Source organism: Dama dama, chromosome 29 (assembly GCF_033118175.1).
Source record: "Dama dama isolate Ldn47 chromosome 29, ASM3311817v1, whole genome shotgun sequence".
Taxonomy (NCBI): domain Eukaryota; kingdom Metazoa; phylum Chordata; class Mammalia; order Artiodactyla; family Cervidae; genus Dama; species Dama dama.
Window position 1 is genome coordinate 46,604,163 of NC_083709.1, and position 26,419 is coordinate 46,630,581.

The window sequence follows — 26,419 nt, forward strand, 5'->3', positions numbered from 1 at the left end:
TGATTTTCATAGACCCAAACCTATATTTGTAACTGATAGGTATTTATAAGAACATAATCTTAAACATCATAACAAGCTAAATAAAAGGTTTTTGGAAAAAACTAATTATGTTAAATATGACATTATTTCATGATGAGTCAAAGAGCACTCAACAAGTATGAGAACCATTAATATCCTCCAGTTTATCTGAATCCCTGATAATGATACAACTGCCTGTATATTAGTAAGTTCCTCTACTTAACTAATTCCATGATAGGAAATTTGGTTGGTAGTGAAAATGAAATTAACTGTTACTTTTAAAGTTTTTTTGGCAAGTGGGTAAATGATAGGATAACTGAGATCTGTTTTTAATTTTTTCAGTTCAGTTCAGTCACTCAGTCATATGCGACTCTTTGCGACCCCATGGATTGCAGCATGCCAGGCATTCCTGTCTAACACCAAATCCTGGAGTTTACTCAAACTCATGTCCATTGAGTCGGTGATGCTATCCAACCATCTCATCCTCTGTCATCCCCTTCTCCTCCCGCTTTAAATCTTTCCCAGCATCAGGGTCTTCCAATGAGTCAGATCTTCACATTAGGTAGCCAAAGTATTGGAGTTTCAGCTTCAGCATCAGTCCTTCCAATGAATATTCAGAACTGATTTCCTTTAAGATGGACAGGTTGGATCTCCTTGCAGTCCAAGGGACTCTCAAGTGACTTCTCCAACACCACAGTTCAAAAGCATGAATTCTTCGGTGCGCTTCTTTCTTTATAGTCCAACTCTCACATCCATACATGACTATTGGAAAAACCTTGGCTTTGACTAGATGGATCTTTGTTGGCAAAGTAATGTCTTTGCTTTTTAATATGCTGTCTAGGTTGGTCATAACTTTTCTTCAAAGGAACAAGTGTCTTGATTTCATAGCTGCAGTCACCATCTGCAGTGATTTTGGAACCCCCCAAAATAAAGTTTATCACTGTTTCCATTGTTTCCCCATCTGTTTGCCATGAAGTGATAGGACCAAATGCCATGATCTTAGTTTTCTGAATGTTGAGTTTTAAGCCAACTTTTTCACTCACTTCTTTCACTTTCATCAACAGGCTCTTAATTCTTCTTCGCTTTCTGCCATAAGGGTGGTGTCATCTGCATGTCTGAGGTTATTGATATTTCTCCCGGCAATCTTGATTCCAGATGAATCTTGATTCATCTAGCCTGGCATTTCACATGATGTCTTCTGCATATAAGTTAAGTAAGCAGAGTGACAGTATACAGCCTTGTCGTACTCCTTCCCTGATTTGGAACAAGTCTGTTGTTTCATGTCCAGTTCTAATTGTTGCTTCCTGACCGACATACAGATTTCTAAGCAGGCAGGTCAGGTGGTCTGGTATTCCCATCTCTCTAAGAATTTGCCACAGTTTGTTGTGATCCACACAAACAAAGGCTTTGGCGTAGTCAATAAAGCAGAAGTAGATGTTTTTCTGGAGCTCTCTTGCTTTTTCCATAATCCAACGGTTGTTGGCAGTTTGATCTCTGGTTCCTCTGCCTTTTCAAAATCCAGCTTGAACATCTGGAAGTTCACAGTTCACGTACTGACCATCTGGTGATGTCCATGTGTAGAGTCTTCTCTTGTGTTGTTGGAAGAGGGTGTTTGCTATGACCAGTGCATTCTCTTGGCAGAACTCTGTTAGCCTTTGACCTGCTTCGTTTTGTACTCCAAGGCCAAATTTGCCTATTACTCCAGGTAATTCTTGGCTTCCCACTTTTGCATTCCAGTCCCCTATAATGAAAAGGATATCTTTTTTGGGTGTTAGTTCCAGAAGGTCTTGTAGGTCTTCATAGAGCCGTTGAACTTCAGCTTCTTCAACGTTACTGGTCAGGACATAGACTTGGATTACTGTGATACTGAATGGTTTGCCTTGATATTGAACAGAAATCGTTCTGTCATTTTTGAGATTGCATCCAACTACTGCATTTTGGACTCTCTTGTTGACTATGATGGCTACTCCATTTCTTCTAAGGGATTCTTGCCCACAGTAGTAGATATAATGGTCATCTGAGTTAAATTCACCCATTCCAGTCCATTTTAGTTCGCTGATTCCTAAAATGTTGATGTTCACTCTTGCCATCTCCTTTTTGACCACTTCCAATTTGCCTTGATTCATGGACCTAACATTTCAGGTTCCTATGCAGTATTGCTCTTTAACAGCATCAGGCTTTACTTCCATCACCAGTCACATCCACAGCTGGGTGTTTTTTTTGCCTTGGCTCAGTCTCTTCATTCTTTCTGGAGTTATTTCTCCACTGATCTCCAGTAGCATATTGGGCACCTACCGACCTGGGGAGTTCATCTTTCAGTGAACTCTCTTTTTGCCTTTTCATACTGTTCATGGGGTTCTCAAGGCAAGAATACTGAAATGGTTTGCCATTCCCTCCTCCACTGGACCACGTTTTGTCAGAACTTACCACCATGACCTGTCTGTCTTCAGTGACCCTACACAGTTTGGCTCTTAGTTTCATTGAGTTAGACAAGGCTGTGGTCCATGTGATCAGATTGGTTAGTTTTCTGTGTTTGTGGTTTTCAGTCTGCCTGCCCTCTGATGGAGAAGGATAAGAGGCTATGGAAGCTTCCTGATGGGAAAAACTGACTGAGGGGGAAACTGGTTTTGTTCTGATGGGCGGGGCCAGGCTCAGTAAATCTTTAATTCAATTTTCTGTTGATGGGTGGGGCTGTGTTCCCTCGCAGTTTTTCACCTGGGGCCAAACTATGGTGGCGGAGAAGGTAATGGCACCCCACTCCGTACTCTTGCCTGGAAAATCCCATGGATGGAGGAGCCTGGTGGGCTGCAGTCCATGGGGTCGCTAAGAGTCGGACACGACTGAGCGACTTCACTTTCAGTTTTCACTTTCATGCATTGGAGAAGGAAGTGGCAACCCACTCCAGTACTCTCACATGGAAAATTCCATGGATAGAGGAGCCTGGTGGGCTACAGTCCATGAGGTCACAAAAGTGGAATCGACTGAGCAACTTCACTTTTCTTCAAACTACGGTGGAGGTAATGAAGATAATGGTGACCTCCTTCAAAATGTCCCATGCACACAATGCTGCACTCAGTACCCCAGGCTCTGCAGCAGACCACCACCGAATTAGCATGTAAATCCTTTTTTACAAATAGTTAACATTTATCCCTTCTTTGTATATGCTGATTATAATACTTTTCTAAGCATTCTGTGTGCTCTTTGAAGAGGACTGGAAACAAATGGAAATTTGTCAAAAAATAAAAATACAAAATCACCTATCCCATCAGATATCACTTATTAGTCTTCTTTACCTCATCTGTATATGTATGTATCATTTACTCACAAAAAGTTCAATACAGAATTTGAATTTACCATATGTAGTTTATGTATTTTGCCATATATTCTGCTTATCACTTACTAGATTTGATTTTACTTGTTATTTGATTGTTATGTATGTATATTGTTACATGTCAGATTACAGATAGCAACTATAGGACCCTTTCCTTTAGTGATGGTTTTGTTTTGCTTTATTTTGTTTGACTCTTTAGTTTTTTCTTCTAAGGTTATTTTTTCACCATGTGGATTAGCCATCTTGTGCTTTGAAAGGCTACGAACAAAAAAATGCAAACTGCTTTTCACTAAAAATTAGCATAACTTATTAACAAATAGGTTGAAGCCATCAGTGATGGCATGATGAATTTGTGAAATTTATAATAATATATATTAAAACTATTTTTAAATGTTTTCAGTCACACAAATTTCATTACTGTATAGCTATTCTTTTAAACAATACATGTGATTAATTTTCCAGTTTACAAGAGGGATTAGCAGCAACCTGCCTTGGCTGCATTATGCCAGTACTTCCACTCTGTTTGATAGGCTTTATCTATATTAAATTATTAATCCTCACAACTCTTGAAGTAATTAATGATTTACATAACCTGTTTTACAAATGAAGAAATGAGATACAGGAAAATTAGTTTACACAAACTAATTAGTGGCAGAACCTGGATTTGAATCAGTTTAGCTCCAAAGCCTAGGTGCTTAATCACAGTGCTTGCTGTTTATGATCTAGAGCTATAGAGATTGAGAGAAAGAAGCCTTTCTACCTGAAAGAGAAACTGGAGAGAATAGGATCATTAGAGATTTCAGGGTGGAGGGAGCATTTAGATACTTATGGTGGTGAGATTGACAGTATGTGTTTGCAGTATAAATTGTTAAAAACTATGCTCTTGAGAAGTCTGTATGCAGGTCAGGAAGCAACAGTTAGAACTAGACATGGAACAACAGACTAGTTCCAAATAGGAAAAGGAGTACTTCAAGGCTGTATATTGTCACCCTGCTTATTTAACTTATATGCAGAGTACATCATGAGAAACACTGGTCTGGAGGAAGCACAAGCTGGAGTCAAGTTTGCCGGGAGAAATATCAATAACCTCAGATATGCAGATGACACCACCCTTATGGCAGAAAGTGAAGAAGAACTAAAGAGCCTCTTGATGATGGCTTAAAGCTCAACATTCAGGAAACTAAGATCATGGCATGTGGTCCCATCACTTCATGGCAAATAGATGGAGAAACGGTGGAAACAGTGGCTGACTTTATTTTCCTGGGCTCCAAAATCACTGCAGATGGTGACTGCAGCCAGGAAATTAAAAGACGCTTACTCCTTGGAAGGAAAGTTATGACCAACCTAGACAGCATATTAAAAAGCAGAGACATTACTTTGTCAGCAAGGGTCCTTCTAGTCAAGGCTATGGTTTTTCCAGTGGTCATGAATGGATGTGAGAGTTGGACTTATAAAGAAAGCTGCACACCGAAGAATTGATGCTTTTGAACTGTGGTTTTGGAGAAGACGCTTGGTGTTGGAGAAGAGTCCCTTGGACTGCAAGGAGATCCAACCAGTCCATCCTAAAGGATATCAGTCCTGGGTGTTCACTGGATGGACTGATGTTGAAGCTGAAACTCCAGTACTTTGGCCACCTGATGCAGAGAGCTGACTCATTGGAAAAGACCCTGATGCTGGGAAAGACTGAGGGCAGGAGGAGAAGGGGACGACAGAGGATGAGATGGTTAGATGGCATCACCTACTTGACGGACATGGGTTTGGTTGGACTCCGGGAGTTGGTGATGGACAGGGAGGCCTGGCGTGCTATGGTTCATGGGGTCGCAAAGAGTCAGACAGGACTGAGCCACTGAACTGAATGATGCATGAACTGATGTATATAAAGTGTAACTACTGTGATAATCTAAAGGAAATAGTATAACTGATGTACACTGACTTTGCTTAGCAATTCAGTAGTGTTTGTTTTGTCAATAGTTTATTAATTTAAAAAATAATGTATACATCTTGGTGGCAAAAAATTAAATGGTAGGAGAAGTATTACAGTAAAAATGTCTCCTCTTCATTTGCTTGGTCCCCTACTAAAATAGATTAATACTCTCACTAGTTTCCTATATTCATTTGGATGTCTCGGTTTTGTTTTTTTTTTTTTCTGTTTCTGTGAAGTTTTACCAGTTTTTTCTTTTTTTCTTATTGAAGTATAAATTGATTTACAATATTAGTTTCAGGTGTACAACATACTGATTGAAAATTTTTATACATTATACTCCATTTAAAGGTATAAAATATAAGCTATATCTCCTATGTTGTACAATATATCCTTGTAGCTTATTTATTTTATACCTAATAGTTGGCATCTATTTAATCCCCTACCCCTATGATTGCCTCTCCCTACTTCCCTGTCTCCACTGGTAAATATTAGTTTGTTTTCTATATCTGTGAGTCTGCTTTTGCTAGTTTTATTTATTTGTTTTATTGTTTAGATTCCACATATAAGTGATATCACACAGTATTTGTCTTTCTCTGTGTGACTTATTTCATAAAGCATAATACCCTTCACGTCCATCTGTGTTGTTGCAAATGGTGAAATTTATTCTTTTTTATGGCTCAGTAGTATTCTGTTTGTTTTAGTATGTGTTACAGTAGTATTCTGTATATTTTATACACGTACACACAAGCCACATCTGTTTTAATCCACTCATCTGTTGATGGACACTTAGGTTGCTGTCATATTTTGCAATTGTAAGTAATGCTACTGTGAACATTGGGATGCATGTATCTTTTTGAATCAGTGTTTTCATTTTCTTTGAATGTATATCCAGGAGTGGAATTGCTGGATCATATGGTTGTTCTGTTTTTAATCTTTGAAGACTGTTGGTACTTGGGCCAGTTGACATTCCCACCAGCAGTAGGTAAGGGCTCCCTTTTCTCAGTATGCTTGCCAGTATTTGTTATTTATGGTCTTTTTGATAATAGCCATTTTGACAGGTATCAGATGATATCTCATGGTGATTTTGATTTCCATTTCTCTGATGATTAGCAATGTTGAGCATCTTTTCATGTGCCTGTTGGTCATCTGTATGTGTTATTTGGGAAAATGTCTTATAAGGGCTTCTACCCATTTTTAAATTAGTATTGGTGTTTTGATACTGAGCTGTATGAGCTGTTTGTGTATTTTGGGGAGTAATATCTTATTATTCGCATTGTTTGCAAATATTTTTTCCCAGTGTAGGTTGTCTTTTCACTTTATTGGTGGTTTTCTTTGTTGTGCAAAAGCTTTTGGTTTAGTAAGACCTCGTTTTTAAATTTTTGCTTTTGTTTGCTTTAGAAAAGGAAATATCACTACAGGAAAGGAAATATTTAAAAAACATTACTATGAATTATATCAGAGAGTGCTCTTCCTATGTTTTCTTCTGGTAGTTTTATGGTTTTCCATCTTATGTTTAGTTTTTTAGTCCATTTTGAGTTTACTTTTGTATATAGTATAAGAAAATAATCTAAGTTCATTATTTTACTCCATTTGTTGAAGAGACTCCCTTTCTGCATTGCATATTCTTGCCTCGTTTCTAACAGATTAATTAGCCATAGTTGGGAGGGGGGTTGTATTCTATTCTGTCGCATTGGTCTGTGTGTCTGCTTTTGTGCTAGTATTGTACTGTTTTCATTATTGTAGCTTTGTAGTAAAGTCAAGGAACCTGATACCTCCATCTGTCTTCTTTTTTCTCAAGATTGCTTTGTCTCTTCGGTGTCTTTTGTGTTTCCATACAAGTTTTCAAATTCATTGTTCTAGTTCTCTGAAACATACTATTGGTATTTTGATAGGGATTGCATTGACTCTCTGTATTTTCTTGGGTAGAATAGTTATTTTAACAATACTAATTCTTCCATTCACTGAACATGGAGTATCTTTCCATCTGTTTATCATTTTTAGTTTCTTTCATTAGTCTTATAATGTACACTGTACCAAGTACAGATCTTTTATTTCCTTAGATTTATTCCTAGATATTTTTCCTAGGTATTTTACTCTTTTTGGTTTGATGGTAAATGGGATTTTTTTAAAATTTCTCTTTCTGAGGGTTAATTGTTTGTGTATGGAAACTCAACAGACTCCTGTATATTAATTTTGTATTCTGCAACTTTACTGAATTGATTGATGAGCTTTAGTAGTTTTTTGGTGGTGTCTTTACAATTTTCTATGTATGGTATCATGTCATATGTTAACAGTGACAGTTTTACTTCTTCCTTTCCAATTTTGATTTATTTTCTTTTTATTTTCTGGTTGCTATGATAAGGATTTCCAATACTATGTTGAATAAAAGTTAGCCATTCCAAATTTTAGCACATTCAAAACTGAACTTTAGGGACTTCTCTGGTGATCCAGTAGCTAAGAATCTGTGCTCCCAGTGCAGGGGGTCCAGGGAACTAGATCCTGCATGCAGAAAGTAAAAAGGATCCTGAATGCCATAGTGAAGATCAAAGATCCCGAGTGCCACAACTGAGACCGGGCACAGCCAAATAAAGTATTGAAATTTAAAAAAAAAAAAAAAAAAACACACCACTTAGCTTTAGGTTTTTTTTTTTCTTTTCTAAGCCTATCCTTGCCTTCTGAGCAAATGATTCCACTATCTGTGAAGTTGCTCTGACCAAAAAACTAGCTCTTTTCATTGATTCTTCCTTTTCACTTATTTCTCATTTTAAGTATATCAACAATTTCTGAGTTTTCTTCCTCTGAAGTATATTTAAATCTTGCACATTTCTCTTCACTGTCTCCCCTTAAGTACAAACTTTATTATTTCTTGACTAGAATACTGCTATAGTTTGCCGATTTGTTTCTCCTGCTTCTGCTTTTTTCTCTTAGAGTCCATTTTCTACCCAGCAGGCAGGGTAAACTTCAAAAAAAAATGTGCATTGAGATGTCAGTACCTTGCATCAAGCACTTCATTGGCACTTAGGCTATAGTTAGGAGTTTAGCTTACTCTTCTTTATATACCTGCCAAGCCATTTCTCACCTCAGGGCCTTTATACTTGCTCTTTCTTTTACCTAGAACACTCTTATCCCCAAAGTTTTCTTCGGTTTTTTGGTTTGCCTTTTTTGTTTGTTTGTTTTGATCATGGCTGGCGGCTCCTTGTCATTTCCTTGGAGAAATCATTCTTGACTGTCTTTCACAGAACTTACAGTATCTTATAGTTAGGACTTATGTGTATATATTTGTTTACTCACTTTTTGTGTGTCTTCTTACTAGCATGTAAACTCAGCAAGGAGGAATTTTGCCTGTAACTTTTGATGCCTACACCTAACTCAGTATCTGTGAGAACTTAGTGTTGAAAAAAGGAATAAATGAGTCTGGTCAAGGAGTGAGGTTGAAGTTGAGCTTTATTTTTTACCTCACATACAGCTATTTATCACAGCATCATTTTTTTTTTTCCATTGCTTTGATATACTATTTTGTAATATTAATATATTAAAGTATTTGGATCTACTTTTGAACTCTTCACTATACTCTTGGTATGTTTAACTCTTCATCTTCTGGCATTAAAATTCTTTATTACTGTGACTTTTAAAATCCATTTTAATATCTGATCAGATGAGTCCTCTGTCAAATGATTTTTTCTTAGTTTTCCAGAAATGAAATTTTTATGTTCTTATTTTTACATAAGGTACTTTTTATATTTTTTTAATAGTATTGTGGAATCAACATTTGAGCCACTCATTTTTTGGTCACTTGGCATAAGAAATAAGTGAAACGTGGAGAGATTAGCTAAGATGACAGAGTAGAAAGACCCCAAGCTCACCTCCTCTCACAAGCACACCAAAATCATAACTATTTGCAGAATAGCCTTCAATGAAAAAGACCAGGACCTCCCAGAAAAGATCTTCTGTAACTAAAGACATAAAGAAGGGGAAACCACAATGAGATGGAGTTGAATGATTATTGTCAAAGATAGAGAAGTCTCCAAGGAGGGAGAGATTTGGCTTGGGTTTTGAAGAAACAAGCTCACCAGATGGTGAGGGGAAGAAGGAAGAGAGAAACTGGTGCAGAGGTGCAATACCAAGCAGCATATCTGAATGGAAAAATGCAAGAGAGCATAAGTACCTGGAAGACAAAGACCACTGTCTTCTGAATCCCCAGCTCCCAAAGCAGAGCCTGGGACCCAGCAGTGCTCACTAAATGTTTGTGGAGTAAATGAGAGGCAGTACAGCCGGATAGAGTCCTGTAACACACGCTAAACCTTGCAAAACCCAGAGGGCAAGGTAAAACAACTGAAGATTTTTTAAATCAGAAGAAAAATATAATTCAGACATGAAAATTTTAAATATTTGTTTTTAGTTATGTGACCCAGTGGAGGTGTTAGCTAACCCTCTGATAATCATTTTGCAAAATATTTGTGTATCAAATCATCTGGTAATCATTTTGCAAAATATATATGTATCAAATCAACACATCATACTCCTTAAACTTACGCAGTGGTTTATGTCAGTTATATCTCCATAAAGTAGGGGAAGTAAAATGTTCAGTTTTGAATTAAAAGTATATGAGAGAACAATAGGAATTTACTAGTTTGTGGGGAGTAAGAATGATGTTCTTCCCATTCTTGAAATGAACAATAGAGAAGTTGGTAGCATTACTTATTTTCTATAAACACCATGATATCCACTTTCTACATCTTCCTAATTTCGTTTAAGTCTTCAGCTCTTGTCAGGTCCCTACATGTCTTTTTTATGATCTGTTATTTCAAGTAGGTAGAGGCAAGACTCACTCTAGCTTTCCCAGTTTTCTTCTTTGTGTCTTTGTCACATCTGAAAGTATTCTGAATTTACAGTATCCCACTTTAAATCCTCATCAACACTTGGCAGATATTTAGAGGCGTTAGCCAAGAAAAGGAAGCCACAGTATCTGCCTGCCCACTTTGCAGACTTGTCACAGATTTAGTGTTTTCTAGGGAAAAATAGCATAACCAGTCTCTGAAAGATAGTGACCTAGGGAGCCCTCTGTTCTGCCTGTACTGAGAACTGACTGCTTCTGTGTGATAAGGAATAGCTATAAAGTTAGTAAAATGTTCAACAGGGCAGCCCTAACTTATGGAAAATGCATATCAGAGCTCTCAAGGTTGGTAAGGCACTTCTCAGTATCTTTCCTATGTAAATGAAAACTTGCCATTTACCTTTGTGCCTTCCTTAAATTAGAAAGGGAAAATCAAGAAATGGAAATTTATTCTAAGCAAAATGATTGGTTTTCAGTGGTGGTCTTTGGTACTTCTTTGGGGGAGGGGTGTTATCGTCAATTTTTTTGATGCCCACTTCAGGTATGAGCAAAAATTCTGAGATATTTTTTAACTTACAAAGTTATTTCTAATTATTCCCTTATTAAAATTGCCCTCTTGAATTTTACTAATGAATGTCTTCTTGCTTAATCCTTGGCTTCTACTTAGTACTTTCTACATCTGCGTGGAGGATTAAGTAGTTTAGATCACTTGATATTAAAACTTTTCTCTTGGTTGGTTATTGTGCTATTTCTTGTCTTAAAAATAACTTATCTTTTGAATCTTCCTCTTCTTTTGCTATGTTTTTCTTTATAATTATGGATGATCCCTAATGTTATGCTTCTAGATCATGTCTCCCTATATTTGTTCCTCTGTGGAGAGATTGTTTTTTATGACTTTATCGCTAAGACTTCCACATCTATATCTTCAGCCTTTCCTTTTGTTTTAGTTTCCTATTTCTGTCCATAGAACTTTCACAGCTGGTTGTATAACTGTTATGTGAAAATGTTAAAAACTAAGTGTGTTTCTAACTCAGGCTTCCCAGATTTCCTGTTTTTCTTTTCAACTCTCACTTTTTTTTCCCCCCAGTGGTGTCACCATTGTTTCAACCTGATTATATGCAAACTGTCAGCATGTCCTTGCTGAATCCCAGTTGCTCAGTAAATATTTTGAATGAATGAATTTGAATACTATGAATGAATATTTTTCTTCTTAATTAGTATTGCTTCTCCACTCTTGCCTATCCATCTAAAACTATTCTTTTTGTAAAGTCCAGATTAAAGTCTTGACAGAAGAGTAATTGGATGGTATAGAGAAGTTGAGTGAATAAGAAATGAAAAATTATCATTTGAATTACATAAATAGGAGATCATTTGGGAAGAGGGATTTCAGTGGAGTAGGTGTAGGCAAATGATAGTTTGAAGTGTGAAAAGTGAAACGGACCAAGAGTTTAGATGTGGTACTTCTTGAGGGGAATAGTTTGTATTTAATAAAAACTGGGACATGTTTACATGCTAAATGCAACTAGCAGGGACAGGCTGAAAATGCAGGAAATAATGAAATACAAATTCTGAAAACCTACTGCTGGATTAGTTTTTGATAAGCACTTTTTTCACTGCAACTTAAAATTCAGATAAATTTTGTTTGAATTTAGATAAGTTTTTTTTTTTGAGAAACAGAAAGTTAATGGAACTCTTTCTTTAAAACTACCATTTTCTGTGTGAAATAGTAAGCAAAGTCAGCTACTATGTGATAATGGATAGTGAGGTGAAGCTTTTGAATAATGGTGACATTTGAAGTTGCTGTTATGGAGAACCAAAGAGGGAGTTGCTTCCTTCAAAGAAGTCATCTTAGGTGAGTCCAGTGTAGGTTACAGTTAGACAGTAGACTAGAAAGTGGTGATTTTTTTTTTCTGCTGTCCTTAGTAGTGAAGGTATAGGAGTGAAGGACCTTTCAGCTGAGATGCAAGAGAGAGATAGGGTGCCTGAGACAGAAAGATATATTGGTCAAGGGAGGTGAGATGAAAGAAGAGGTGAGTCATGGGACTTCTCTGGCAGTCCAGTAGTTAAGACTCTGCACTTCCACTGCAAGGGGTACAGGTTCTATCACTGGGGAGCTAAGATCCCATATGCTGCAATGTGCAGCTGAAACAAAAACATGAAAAAGAGAGGTTTAGTCACATATGATGGATCAGTGGACCCCAACTAGTTATCTACATGAGGCTTAACTATGTTAGAGTAAATAGAGCAAATAAAGAACTCAAACAAGGAACTGGAGGGTTGGATATAGAGAAGTTAAAAATGCACAGGAAATAAGAGTAACAATTGGGAGAATAGAAAGTAAAGAAGATCAATTAGGAAACAGATTTAACAGTCTGTGATAAATGTGTGTGTGGATGAAGATTTCCTTGTTCTGAAAACTGAGGTATCAGATATATTATATATACCTGAGATGAGAGAAGTCTCCAAATTTTTATGGTCTGGCTCCTCAAGCAGAAAAAGTTTCCAATATGTACCCCAATTGTATGCATATTTATTTATAAATTATGTATGGATTCTTCTGTACAGTTGTGCTGTATATATTGTAAAACATATAACATTAAACTACATAATTGAAATCAGAGATTAAGCATATTTTATTTTTTTAAAAAATACCAATATGAAATTATTTTTTGTAGGATGTTTTGATATTTTGTTAAGTTTTTAAACATCTTGTTTTAATCCTTGGCTCTAGGGCTGTTTGAAGGTTTACGTTGGGGTTCTTTTGGTATTTGATTTCAAAGACTGTTGTAGTTCAGAGTGGATAGCCTATCCCTTCTCCAGGGGATCTTCTCAACCCAGGAATTGAACCAGGGTCTCCTGCATTGCAGGCAGATTCTTTACCAACTGAGTTATCAAGGAAGCTCATTTCAGAGTTCATAAAGATACACAAATACAGATGGAAAAAGTGCATGACAGGCTGGGCTAACTGCATAATGATGCTTATCTATCAAACATGCAAAAGGTTTTGTTCAAATCCACCAAAAAAAGTTCTACCTTCCCTAATTTCAGTCAGTTGCTCTTGAAAACCAGTACTAAACTGTGGTGCTGGTTAGTCTTCACTCAGTTCAGTTCAGTTGCTCAGTCGTGTCCGACTCTTTGTGACCCCATGAACTGTAGCACGCCAGGCCTCCCTGTCCATCACCAACTCCCGGAGTCCAACCAAACCCATGTCCGTCAAGTAGGTGATGCCATCTAACCATCTCATCCTCTGTCGTCCCCTTCTGCTCCTGCCCTCAGTCTTTCCCAGCATCAGGGTCTTTTCCAATGAGTCAGCTCTCTGCATCAGGTGGCCAAAGTACTGGAGTTTCAGCTTCAACATCAGTCCATCCAGTGAACACCCAGGACTGATATCCTTTAGGATGGACTGGTTGGATCTCCTTGCAGTCCAAGGGACTCTTCTCCAACACCAAGCGTCTTCTCCAAAACCACAGTTCAAAAGCATCAATTCTTCGGTGCGCAGCTTTCTTTATAAGTCCAACTCTCACATCCATTCATGACCACTGGAAAAACCATAGCCTTGACTAGAAGGACCCTTGTAGACTAATGTCTCTGCTTTTTAATATGCTGTCTAGGTTGGTCATAACTTTCCTTCCAAAGAGTAAGTGTCTTTTAATTTCCTGGCTGCAGTCACCATCTGCAGTGATTTTGGAGCCCAGGAAAATAAAGTCAGCCAATTTCCACTGTTTACCTATCTATTTGCCATGAAGTGATGGGACCACATGCCATGATCTTAGTTTCCTGAATGTTGAGCTTTAAGCCAGCTTTTTCACTCTCCTCTTTCACTTTCATCAAGAGGCTTTTTGGTTCTTCTTCACTTTCTGCCATAAGGGTGGTGTCATCTGCATATCTGAGGTTATTGATATTTCTCCCAGCAAACTTGATTCCAGCTTATGCTTCCTCCAGACCAGCGTTTCTCATGATGTACTCTGCATATAAGTTAAATAAGCAGGGTGACAATATACAGCCTTGACGTATTCCTTTTCCCATTTGGGAAAAATTTCCCAAAATTTTCCCATTTGGAACTAGTCTGTTGTTCCATGTCCAGTTCTAACTTTTGCTTCCTGATCTGCATACATTCAGTTCAGTTCAGTTCAGTCACTCAGTCATGTCTGACTCTTTGCAACCCCATGAATCGCAGCAGGCCAGGCCTCCCTGTCCATCACCAACTCCTGGAGTCTACTCAAACCCATGTCCATTGAGTCAGTGATGCCATCCAACCATCTCATCCTCTGTTGTCCCCTTCTCCTCCTGCCCCCAATCCCTCCCAGCATCAGGGTCTTTTCCAATGAGTCAACTCTTCTCATGAGGTGGCCAAAGTACTGGAGTTTCAGCTTCAGCATCAGTCCTTCCAATGAACACCCAGGACTGATCTCCTTTAGGATGGACTGGTTGGATCTCCTTGCAGTCTAAGAGACTCTCAAGAGTCTTCTCCAACACCATAGTTAGCCCCCTTCAAATCTATCCTCTACCCTTGTGCACTATGCTGTGTGTCCTGGGAGGCTGATCTCTAAGGACTCCTTCAGTTTGTCTGCCTTGTTCTCTGGCTTCTTATTGGATTCAGTGAATTGGAGGCACTGACAGAGATAGGAATATTTATTCTAACGGCTTCTTTTTTGCTGTGTTGCAGGTTGTCAGTAACTGTGCATCATCGTGTGTGGCTCTCTCCTACAATGGCAGCTTCTTGGCTCCAGTAACTACTCCTTCCCCTCCCCTATTGAGTCTAGAGTGATCAAATGCTCTCTGGCTGGTCCACAAATGCTTCTCCATCCCTTCCTAGTTTCCCTTAAGCTTAGTTGCACATTTGTAAATAGATTCTTCATTAAACATCACCTCCTTTTGAGTATTCGCTCTTCCTTGTCTGAACCCTGAGGGCTGTATTGCATTTAAAATTGTTTAAGTAAATGGGTTTAAAAGGTTGAAACTCTTCATATAGAATATTTTTAAGCAGATTATATCATTCTGTTTCCAACTTTTAAGTATACAAAATTTTATAGGTGTCACTTTTACATTGTTTTAGTAACCTAAAGTCATGTAATAGTGGAAACGTTTCCAAATATCTATTTTAGTAGAGGGTCAGTGTTAGTCCATATGTTAACATTAAGTAAAACTCAGCTGATTTCCATCTTAATGTTTACTTTAGTCATTTTAAACAAAATTGCACCCCTGAATTCTGAAATTTGGAATGCATCAACAGCACAGAAAAGACCTTTCATGCTTTGTGAGTGGGAAAAAAAGGATAACTATAAAAGTCAGTGAATCAACTATAATTGTTGCTTAGCTTTTACTTAGCAATCTGTTATTTTCAAACTACGGCCAGACTGATTTCATAGAATAATTTTGCTAGTAGGAAGGAAAAAGCTTCAATTTTAGAAAAGGGGAGTTATTTTTTGTATAACTTGAAGGTTGATTAACTATCTGACAGTTCCTGTTTAGAAGTGAGACTTATTTTCATCTTACTTTATTGCCTTTTATTCTCTGATGAATGAAAATGAAAACTACTAGTTCGCAAGAGATGTTTAATAAGGATTCTTTTACTGTGAACAACAGAAAAGACGACTGGAATTTTTCGACTTTGTGTGTGTAAATTTAAAATATAGTTTGGCTTGTAGCCTTTCTTTTTTTTTTGGCTTGTATCCTTTCAAATACTTTGTATATTTAGTATTTGAGGCTCTGAAGGCAATGGCCATTAACAAAACAAAGTCCTTATCCTCCTGGAGCTTTCACTGTGGTGAGGAGATGGATAATTACCAAGTAAATAGATAATTATATCATGTAGTATATGATGAGTAACATGAAGAAAAAGAAACTGGAGCAAGGGAATAGAGAATGACAGGGAATCTGTTACTGGTTGTGGTAACAGACAAGAAAGCCCTCTCAGATATGGTGACATTTTAATAGAGATTTTAATAAAGTGATAATGCCTAGCCATACAAATATCTAGGGGGAAAGTGCCCTTACAGGAGAGAGAACAAGTGCAAAGCGAATATTAGTGTGACTGAGAATCATAAGGAGACATTTGTGACCAGAACACAAAAATCTAAAGGCAGAATCATGGAAGATAAGGTCTGCAGAGGTAAATGAAAGCCATATCACACTATCTCTTGTAGACCATCGAAACTTAGCATTGTATTTTACATATAACTGGAAGGCTTTGGAGGAGACAGAGCAGGGCATTGACTTAATCTAATTACCTTTTTAAAAGGATTACTTGGTTTGTTGCCTAAAGAATAGACTGTAGAGAAATCTGAGTAGAAGCCAGGAGACTGTCACAGAGAGACTGCAATAATCTAGGTAAGAGTTTGAACATGTACACAAACACCCACTACTGGATGCCATATGTATGTTTACATATGAATATACTTGTATATAATTCCTTTGGGTTAAAAAAATATGTTTTGTCCAGAAACAACTTTTTTACATTCAGCAGTATAATAAGGACATCTTTTATAGTGAGTACATACAGATTTACCTATTGCTTTTAATAGATGATGATATTGTGTGGTGTGATGTGCGTGCTCAGTCATGTCTGACTTTTTGCGACCCCATGGACTGTAGTCTACCAGGCTCCTCTGTCCATGAAATTTTCCAGGCAAGATTACTGGAGGGGGTTGCCGTTTCCTTCTCCGGTGTGATGTTTGTGACTTTATTTGATCTCTTACTGAAAGATGTTTGTCTCCATGTTGTTCTTTTTGAATAACAAATGTAATTGTATGTGTGTGTTACTGCTCACAGTCGTGGATATATGTCTGTAGGCTAAATTCCTGGAAGCATGATTGGTCTAAGGATATGTGCACGTTAAATCTTAATGATTATTACCAAAGTGACTTCTGAGAAGGCTGTGAGAGTTTTACGTACCCACTCACGTTGGATAAGAATTTTTTCCTTAGACTCTTTTATCTTTACATATTGATACAAGACAGTTTTCTTTGTATTTGAATTATGAATGATAACTATCAAAGCTTATAAATTCTTATTTCTGATGAGTATAAAGGATATTAATTTCTCTTTGTTCTGAGAAAATAATGTTTAAAAAAGTAGTTTGAAACTTCATCTTCTGTACTTAAATGACTGAAGTTAAAGGGTAAAATTTAGTTTCTGACTTGTTTACATAACAGTTTAAGCATATGACTTAATGTTTCCCTTATCTCTTCTTCGCCCCCATGCTCCATGCCCTGTGACTTCTGACATGTCTTCATGTTTTAGTGTAATATTGTCCATTAATGTCCTCTTCCATTAGTATTGACGAGGAGATAAATAAAATTACAGAACTAGTCAGTCTGCCAGTGTGAACACACTACTAAAATGAACCCATATATACTCATTCAGTATCTGTTATTGCCAGTTTATTTTCCTTGGGCCCACATTTCTTACTCCCAGCCCAATTAGCTATTATACAGATGTATGCTGTTGTGCTTAAAAGATCACAGCCTGAAATAGTATGGATAGATTAGCTCAAGTTCTTTAGCAACACTGGAAAACCAGTTTAAAAGTTTATGCCCTGCCAAAAGCTGAATTAATTAAAATGTTATTTCCTCATAGTAAAGAAAACACGTAACAGTGCCACAGTTCAGTAGACCCTTGCAGTCATACTATTTATGGGACCTAGATGGCCTGAGAGTAAGACTGTTATAAAGTTATTCTAACTTAGAGTAATAAACCACTGTGAATATAGTCCAAGACGTACAGGAGTTTATTTCATGCCATAACATCTTGTTTTGGTGATCCTTCAGCTTATTTGTATTGAAGAAAGCTGTGCCTGTAGGACAGTAGGGAAATACAACTACAGGATCGACTTCTATTATAAATTTATATACATTCCTTTCCAGCATAATGAATGCTTACTTTTAAGACTGATTTGATTTTACCATTGTAGAAACAACCTGTACAAAGCTTTCAGAGGCTCTGGCATGTTTTGCAAAGGTACAACAGCAGTTATTTTCCCTAATGCTTTTCACAATTAGCTCATAAATTCAGAAGTCAGTTTTTGGTCTAGGCTTAAAAATTTATAAGATTAATTTAGTGTTTCTTTAGTGTAAATAAATAGTTTTTATTCAATTATGGGTAATTAAGCAAACTGCTGAGAAACTTTTTCATCATTATCGTTAAGCATTAGGTTAGTTTGTATTACTAAATATAGGGTAAGGGAGATATTTATGGTGAGGTTGAAGAAGAACTCTAAATTAAGTTCTTTATATAGTTTAGTCAGAAAGTTTCTAAATTTACAATTATATATCATAATGCTTACCACTTAATATTTATATATTATAATGCTTCATTTGTTTATAATTTCTTCAACATGTTTATGTATCATAAATTTTCTCTCCCCAAATATTTTTTTATTATTATATACTTTCCCATACTGATGATAAGTAGTATGAAATCTATAAAGAGATGTAAAGATGTGCTACATTTAATTTTACAAATTTTTTAATTAAATCTTTAATTCTTAATTTACTGCTTCAGTTTTATATTGTTTAATGTAGGGAAGACACTATCACTTAGACTGATTTTACGATATGAGTAAGGAAAATTAGAAATTATGTAGCAAGGATAAAAATCTGAAACATAGCTAAGCACGGTTTAACTAAGTTTTATGTAGTTATTAGCAAAAAGGATTCTTCTTAAGATGCTGGTTGAGGGGGTTTATTGCTTACCCAGAAGATTTGACCTGTGAATGACTTATTCTTCTCCAAGGCACTTGAGAGAAAAGACAACGATAGCAGTTACATCTAGAGGCTATTATGGATTGGAGGATGAGAAGGGAACTGCATGTACTTCAACAAGGCGTCGGTCAACACCACGAAGTTTGGCAGGCTTGACAAGTGGAGTTTTTGAATCTGTAATGGTTCAAGTTTTGAGACAGGAAGAACAGCTGAGAGCAAAAGAAGAAAAAAGGTAAATGTTAAAAAAAAAAACACACAAAAAGAGTTAAGTTTCATGTTGTTTAAATTTTCAAGAACTACATTTCAGAGAGTAGCTGTGTAACTTTTGTGTGCCCATATAAAATTTCTGGGCCCTAAATATGAGTTAATACTGAAATATCAAAATGGAATTTGTTTCAAAGTACAGTTTTAAATATTAAATCAAATTATTTTAAAGCTATACAAAAATAATTTTTATGAAAGATTTCAGGTTGCTTTCTATACTTCTGGAAGTAGTCTCAATTGAATTATAAATTTTAAAGGAGAAGAATTTTGAATAGATTGGTAGAACTTTAGAATAGAAGCACAGACCTCTAACATTTAAAATTAGGAGAACCTCTGGAGATAATGTAGTTTGAAGTGACATATAAGTTCACTTATGCCAGTTCCTTCACTGGTATTAATTTCCTGGACAACTATGCTTACTCTGAACTCATCAGGAAAGAATGTTGTGCTCAATTAGTATTAACTTTTAGGGTCGGGGGTACAGAGATTGATGACCTATCTCTAAGGTTTTTTAGCAAGAGAGTAGGGCCCAGAGAGGTAAGTGATTAGTCAGAAAAGACTGATAATTTTTATATTAAATCATATCTCAAACTATATTAAGAGCAATTGCTGATGTAATAGAGAACTACTAATGCTAGTCAAAGTCAATTTATAATATATTGTTACTCCTCTTGTAATAATAAATTTAGCTTGCTTTGTAAGATTAAAATTCAACCTGAGGCTTTCTGTACCACCATACTTTTTAATAATAGTGGTTAGTTGAGAACCCACAGTGTTCTCTGAAAAAAAAAAAAAAAAACCCACTTCTTTTCCTTGTATAGAGACTCATAAAACTACTCCTGCTATAGAAAAGGGGGTTGTATGGAAGGGGCTAAAGATTAATCTGATAATAGTATGTAATAGATTAGTGTAGAGAGAAATTGAAGAAAAGGAAGGCTTATAGGAAGAAGGCTGTAGGAGTCTAGTGCTCCACTGCTGATGACCAGAAATAGGAAGAAGGTCAGATTGTTCTGGAAACAATCAGCAAGACTTAGTACCTTCCTTGATATAGGGGGAACATAGGAAGAGACAAAGAGGAGTCTGGAGATAGTTGTAATAGTAGCAATAAGAAGAAAATAAAAAAGAATAGTTAACGTTTACTGTGCAGGACTATTTGCCAGGTTCAGCTCTAAGTACCTCATATGTATTCAGTATTTGTCCTGAGGCAGATAGACGAGTAACTTACCTAAAGACAGGCAGTTTTTGAATAGTAAATTTAAGATTTGAACCAGAGCGTTGTGGTTATAGAGTTTGTACTCCTGAGAAGTATACTACCCCTGTGCCCTAAAAATGATGGAACCCTCAAAGAAAATAAAAGAGCTTGAGTCCACGGTGTGGAGACAGATCCGTGAACTGCAGTCTTTAATAAGTTGTTTGAAGTGATGAGGGAAACATTTAAGCAAGTAAGTAGGAGTGGTTAGTAAGAATCTGGAAATACAAGAATCCTTTTCTCTTCTCCAGTTATATATATATGTGTGTGTGTGTGTGTCCTGTGCTTAACATCAAATAAACATGGGTGAATTAAGACATGGGGAAAAAACTCTCCTTTAAATGTCTAGTAACTATGATAATTTAATATGAATTAAGCTTGCTCTTTGGGTAAAGCATGAACCTTTTCTAACTAGGGATATTTTAAGCATGGAACAAAGAATAAAATCAAAGGCCTTGGTACCCACTACTCAGCAGTTTTTAAAACAGTTTTACGTTTTGTTATTTATTATTCATAAGTTATTTTTGCATCTTTGCTAAAAATCAGTTGAACATATGTTTGTGAGTTTTTCTGGACTTTCTGTTCTTTTCCATCTATAGGTCCGTCCTTAAGTTATGTTGACTTGATGACTGTGGCTTTATAATAAGCTTTGAAATTTGGTAGTGTGAATATTCCAACTTTGTATTTTGTTTTTTGTTTTTTTTTCCCCCCCTAAAATTTTTAGGCTATACTGGAATCTTTGCATTTCTGTATAGTTTTAGAATCATACTGGAAATCCTACCAAAAAATAAAAAAAAACACCTGAGGGAATTTTGATTGAGATTGCATGGAAGTTTTGCTAATCTTTTTTTAATGTAGTGTCTAATCCAGGGAACTTTTTTATTTCAGAGTTTGTATTTTTTCAGCTCCAGAAGTTACATTTGTTTTTCTTAATATCTTCATTTCTTATTATGTTCCTTTTAATGTCCTTTTCTGCTAGCTCCATCATCTTTGTCTTTGCTAAGCCAATTGACCAATTTTTCTCCTTGTTATAAGTAACATTTTTCTGCTTCTTGACATGTCCAATAATTTTTTATTAGAAATTGTATGTTGGGAATGTTACCTTGTTGAGTATTTAGATTTGTCTTTACCTTCTTAAAAGAGGACTGAGCTTTGTTCTTCCAGGGAGTTAAGTTCCTTGTGGATCAGTTTGATGATCCTTTCATCTCCGGGTTTTAAGCTCTTACAGGATGGGTCTAGAATAACCTTCATTCCAGTTCAGCACTGCTACTAACTAAAAAGCCTCTTGATGAAAGGGAAAGAGGAGAGTGAAAGAGTTGGCTTAAAGCTCAACATTCAGAAAACTAAGATCATGGCATCTGGTCCTATCACCTCATGGGAAATAGATGGGGAGACAGTGGAAACAGTGTCAGACTTCATTTTGGGGGGCTCCAAAATCACTGTGGATGGTGACTGCAGCCATGAAATTAAAAGATGCTTACTCCTTGGAAGGAAAGTTATGACCAACCTAGATAGCATATTAAAAAGCAGAGACATTACTTTGCCAACAAAGGTCCGTCTGGTCAAGGCTGTGGTTTTTCCAGCGGTCATGTATGGATGTGAGAGTTGGACTGTGAAGAAAGCTGAGTGCCGAAAAATTGATGCTTCTGAACTGTGGTGTTGGAGAAGACTCTTGAGAGTCCCTTGGACTGCAAGGAGATCCCACCAGTCCATCCTGAAGGAGATCAGTCCTGGGTGTTCATTGGAAGGACTGATGCTGAAGCTGAAACTCCAGTACTTTGGCCACCTTATGTAAAGAGTTGACTCATTGGAAAAGACCCTGATGCTGGGAGGGATTGGGGGCAGGAGGAGAAGGGGGCGACAGAGGATGAGATGGCTGGATGGCATCACCGACTCGATGGGCATGAGTTTGAGTAAACTCCAGGAGTTGGTGATGGACAGGGAGGCCTGGCCTGCTGTGATTCATGGGGTTGCAAAGAGTCGGACACGACTGAGCGACTGAACTGAACTGAACTGAACTAAGATCTAATGAGCTTTCCTGGTGGCTCAGCAGTAAAGAATCCTCCTTCTATTAAGGAGATACTGGAGACAAAGGTTTGGTTCCTGGGTCTGAAAGATCCCATGGAGGAGGAAATGGCAATCCATTCCATTATTATTTCTGGAAAAATCCCATGGACAGAGGAGCCTGGCAGGCTACAGTCCATAGGGTTGCAAAGAGTTGGACTCGACTGAGCAACTAAGCACATACTAAGATCTGACCTCTCTGGAGTCTCCACCAAATGCCCCCAAGTGATGACAGAACTCTGCACTTCCTCTGGTCTTCCTACTGTGTCTATGAACTCCTTGATCTTACAATTTTCTAGTCATTCTTGTCCTACTTTGTACCCTTGTATAGATTTCTGAAGCTCTTTTCTGCACAACTTCCTTGTTTTTAGAATTATTTCACAACTTCTAGGTGCCTTACTCCCCTAATGCTGATTTTCATCTCCTACTCAGCTCCACTGGACTATTTGGTTTTCTGCTGTCTCTGCTCATGGTCTGGAAATTAATTGCTTTTAGTTAGGACATCAGTCAATTATAGGGATCACCTCATTTGTTTCATTTCTTGGGGATCACAGTCTTGTACTGTTTGATAATCAATGTCTGAAAACATTTGTTTCATGCATTTTATTCAATTTGTAATTGTTTACAAAGTGAGGGTAAGATTGGTTCAGTTACTGCATCATGACCAGGAAAAGGAGATCATTTCTGGGCATTTTTTATGTATAAATATATAATATAGCATTGTTTTGTATGTCTTTAACCTTTATATAAATGGCAGTCTTCTGTTTTCATTCAGCATTATGTGTCCTGAGATTTAGCTGTGTTGAATTATTGCATTGTATTTTATTTCCAGTGGTAGTGTATAATATTCCATTATTTGACTGTATTACAGTTTATCCATTTACCTGATACGATACACATTCTGGATTAGTTCTAGAGTTGCATTATTATAGAATGCTACAGTAAGCATTCATGTACGTGTTGTCTTTAAGGATGAGGATGTGGATAGATAGATGTGTGGCTGTATATCCATTCTACTTTGTTTTTAATTTTGTTTTTCTTCTTTATGTTTTGACTCACTCAACCTATTTCCCCAGCTCTCCCCATTCTCCTCTGGCAACCACCAATCTGTTCTCTCTCTCTCTCTTTTTTTTTTAGACTCTACATATAAGAGAAATCATACAGTTTTATCATTCACTGTCTTACTTTTTTTTCACTTAGCGTAATGTCCTCAAAATCCATCCATGCTGTCAGAAGTGGCAATATTTCCTTCTGTTTTGTAGCTATATAGTATTCCATTGTGTATGAATACCACAATTTCTTTATCCATTCATCTATTGATGGATACTTAGGTTGTTTTTATATCTTGGCTGTTGTGTATAATGCTGCAGTAAATATGGGAATATATATCTTTTCAAGTTAGTGTTTTCATTTTCTTCAGATAGCTCAGAGGTGGAATTGCTGGATTATATTGTAGTTTTACTATTAATTTTTTGGAGAACTTCCATACTGTTTCATAGTGGTTGCACCAGTTTATATTACCATCAACAGTGCTCAAAGGTTCCCTTGTCTCCACATCCTAACCAATGATTTGTTATTTTTTGTCTTTTTGATAATGGTCATTCTGACAGGTACGAGGTGATATCTCATTGTGGTTTTCATTTGCATTTCCCTGATGATTAGTGATGTTGAGCATTTTCTCATGTACCTGTAGACCCTCTGTGTCTTTGGGAAAATGTACATTCTGATTTGTCCATTTTTTAATCAAATTGTTTGTTTTCTGCTATTGGATTGTATAAATTTTTTTATATATTTTGGATTTTAGCCTCTTACCAGATACATGATTTGCAGATATTTTCTCCCATTAATAGCTTGCCTTTCATTTTGTTGATGGCTTCCTTTGCTGTAGAGAGCTTTTTAGTATGATGTAGTCACACTTAGTTATTTTTTTATTTTCTTGCTTTTGCTTTTGTTGTCAGATCCAAAAATCTTTACCAAGACCTATGTCAAGGAGCTTACTGTCTTTTTCTTCCAGGAGTTTTATAGTATAAGATCTTACATTCAAGTCTTTAATCCATCTGAGTTCGTTTTTGTGTATGTTGTAATATAGTGGTCAAATTTCATTCTTTTACATATAGCTGTCCAGTTTCTCCAACACCATTTATTGAAGGGATTGTGATTTCCACACTGTATGTTATTGTCTCCTTTATCATAAAGTAGTTGATACATATACATGGGTTTATTTCTGGGCTGTCTGTTCTTTTCTATTGACCTGTGAGTCTGTCTTTGTGCCAGTAACCAACTGTCTGGATTACTATAGCTTTGTAACATCACTTGAAGTCGGGGAGCATGATGCACCCAGCTTTGTTTGGTCTTTCACCTTCTAGGTACTTCACTCTTTTTCATTCAATTCTATATTCATTCTGCCTTTAATCTTATGGTCATGGCAAGTTCTTTAGTGCTTTAAAGAGTGTTGCTACACTAATAACTACAGTAATATGTTCTTGAAGTTGTTGTAGGGAAGTTATATTGATAAAGTAGTTACCATCATATTGGTTTTATATAAAGCATTTAATTAGTTATGATAATAAAGTGCTTATTATGTATATTTAAAGAGTAAATTTAATATACCTATTTTCCTTCCCAAGAACACATGAATATTTAAACTTTTTAACTCTAGACACTCCCCCTCGGTCTTAAGTGCCATCATTGTTCAATATTTTAGTTCTTTCTGGTTCTTAACTGCCGAACTGTTGCCACAGCTCTAGTTTTTTTCTAAGATTCTCTCCTTTCTCATGTTACACTTTCTTCATAAGTTATTTCATTCATTCCCATACCACCTATATATAGAAGACTTATATGTCTCTTGCCCAAACTTCTCTAAGTTTGAAGCCTAATTGCATACTTAATTTAGTCTTTGGATGTAAAATCTATTGGTGATGGTATCAGTGTATCTCATCTCTCAGGAAATAGGTGGCACATTCAAAATGGGATAATTCAAGAGGGTTTATTTCCAAAGAAGTTGGAATATAGCTGAACATTAAGACATGAAGCTGAGATACATTCGTTACGTTACTCCTTTCTGCCCATGGATGCTGTCAATAAGCATCATCGACGTCTCCCCACTCCACTGCTGTCATGTCTAAGTCAGAATCTCCCAAAGAGCCCAAAACAGCTGTGGCAGCTCTTCATCGGAGGACTGAGCTTTGAAACAACCACTGAGGGTCTGAGAAGCCATTTTGAGCAATAGAAAACGCTCTCGGACTGTGTGGTAATGAGGGATCCAAACATCAGGCGCTCCAGAGGCTTCAGGTGTATCACATGTGCCTGTGAAGGAGGTGGATGCAGTCATGAGTGTGAGGTCACACAAGGTGGATGGAAGAGTTGTGGAAGCAAAGAGGGCCATCTCAAGAGAAGATTCTCAAATACTTGGTGCCCTCTTAACTGTAAAAAAAAGTTTTTGTTGATGACCTTAACAACACTGAAGAATATTACCTGAGAGATTATTTTGAACAGTATGGGAAAATTGAAGTGATTGAAATCATGACTGGCTGAGGCAGTGGCAAAAGAGAGGCTTTGCTTTTGTAACCTTTGATGACCATAACTCCATAGGCAAGATTGTCATTCAGAAATACCACACTGTGAATGGCCACAACTGTGAAGTAAGAAAAGCTCTAACTAAGTAAGAGATAGCTAGTGCTTCATCCACCAAAGAGGTCCAAGTGGTTCTGGAAACTTCGGTGGTGGTCATGGAGATGGTTTTGGTGGGAACAACAACTTTGGTGGTGGAGGAAACTTTAGTGGTTGAGGTGACTTTGGTGGCAGCTGTGGTGGTAGATATCATGGCTGTGAGAATGGCTATAATGGATTTGGTAATGACGGAAGCAATTTTGGAGATGGTGGAAGCTACAGTGATTTTGGCGGTTACAGCAATCAGTCTTCAAATTTTGGACCCACGAAAGGTGGAAACTTAGGAGGCAGAAATTCTGTCCCCTATGGCAGTAGAGGCCAATACTTCAACAAACCATGAAACCAAGGTCACTCTGGTGGTTCA

The 26,419-nt window shown here is 37.0% G+C and overlaps 1 protein-coding gene across 4 annotated transcripts in view; it reads left to right on the plus strand.

The window, feature by feature from the left end:
* Positions 1-26,419, plus strand: part of BRD10 (bromodomain containing 10) — a 107,478-nt gene that overhangs the window by 15,050 nt on the left and 66,009 nt on the right. For 2 of the 4 annotated variants that reach the window (XM_061132434.1, XM_061132433.1), the window contains exon 2: positions 18,841-19,041. The exons of the other annotated variants lie outside the window; for them this stretch is intronic. In XM_061132434.1, the coding sequence (XP_060988417.1) occupies positions 18,841-19,041 (201 nt within the window). The remainder of the gene's footprint in view (positions 1-18,840; positions 19,042-26,419) is intronic. 4 annotated transcript variants of the gene reach the window in all.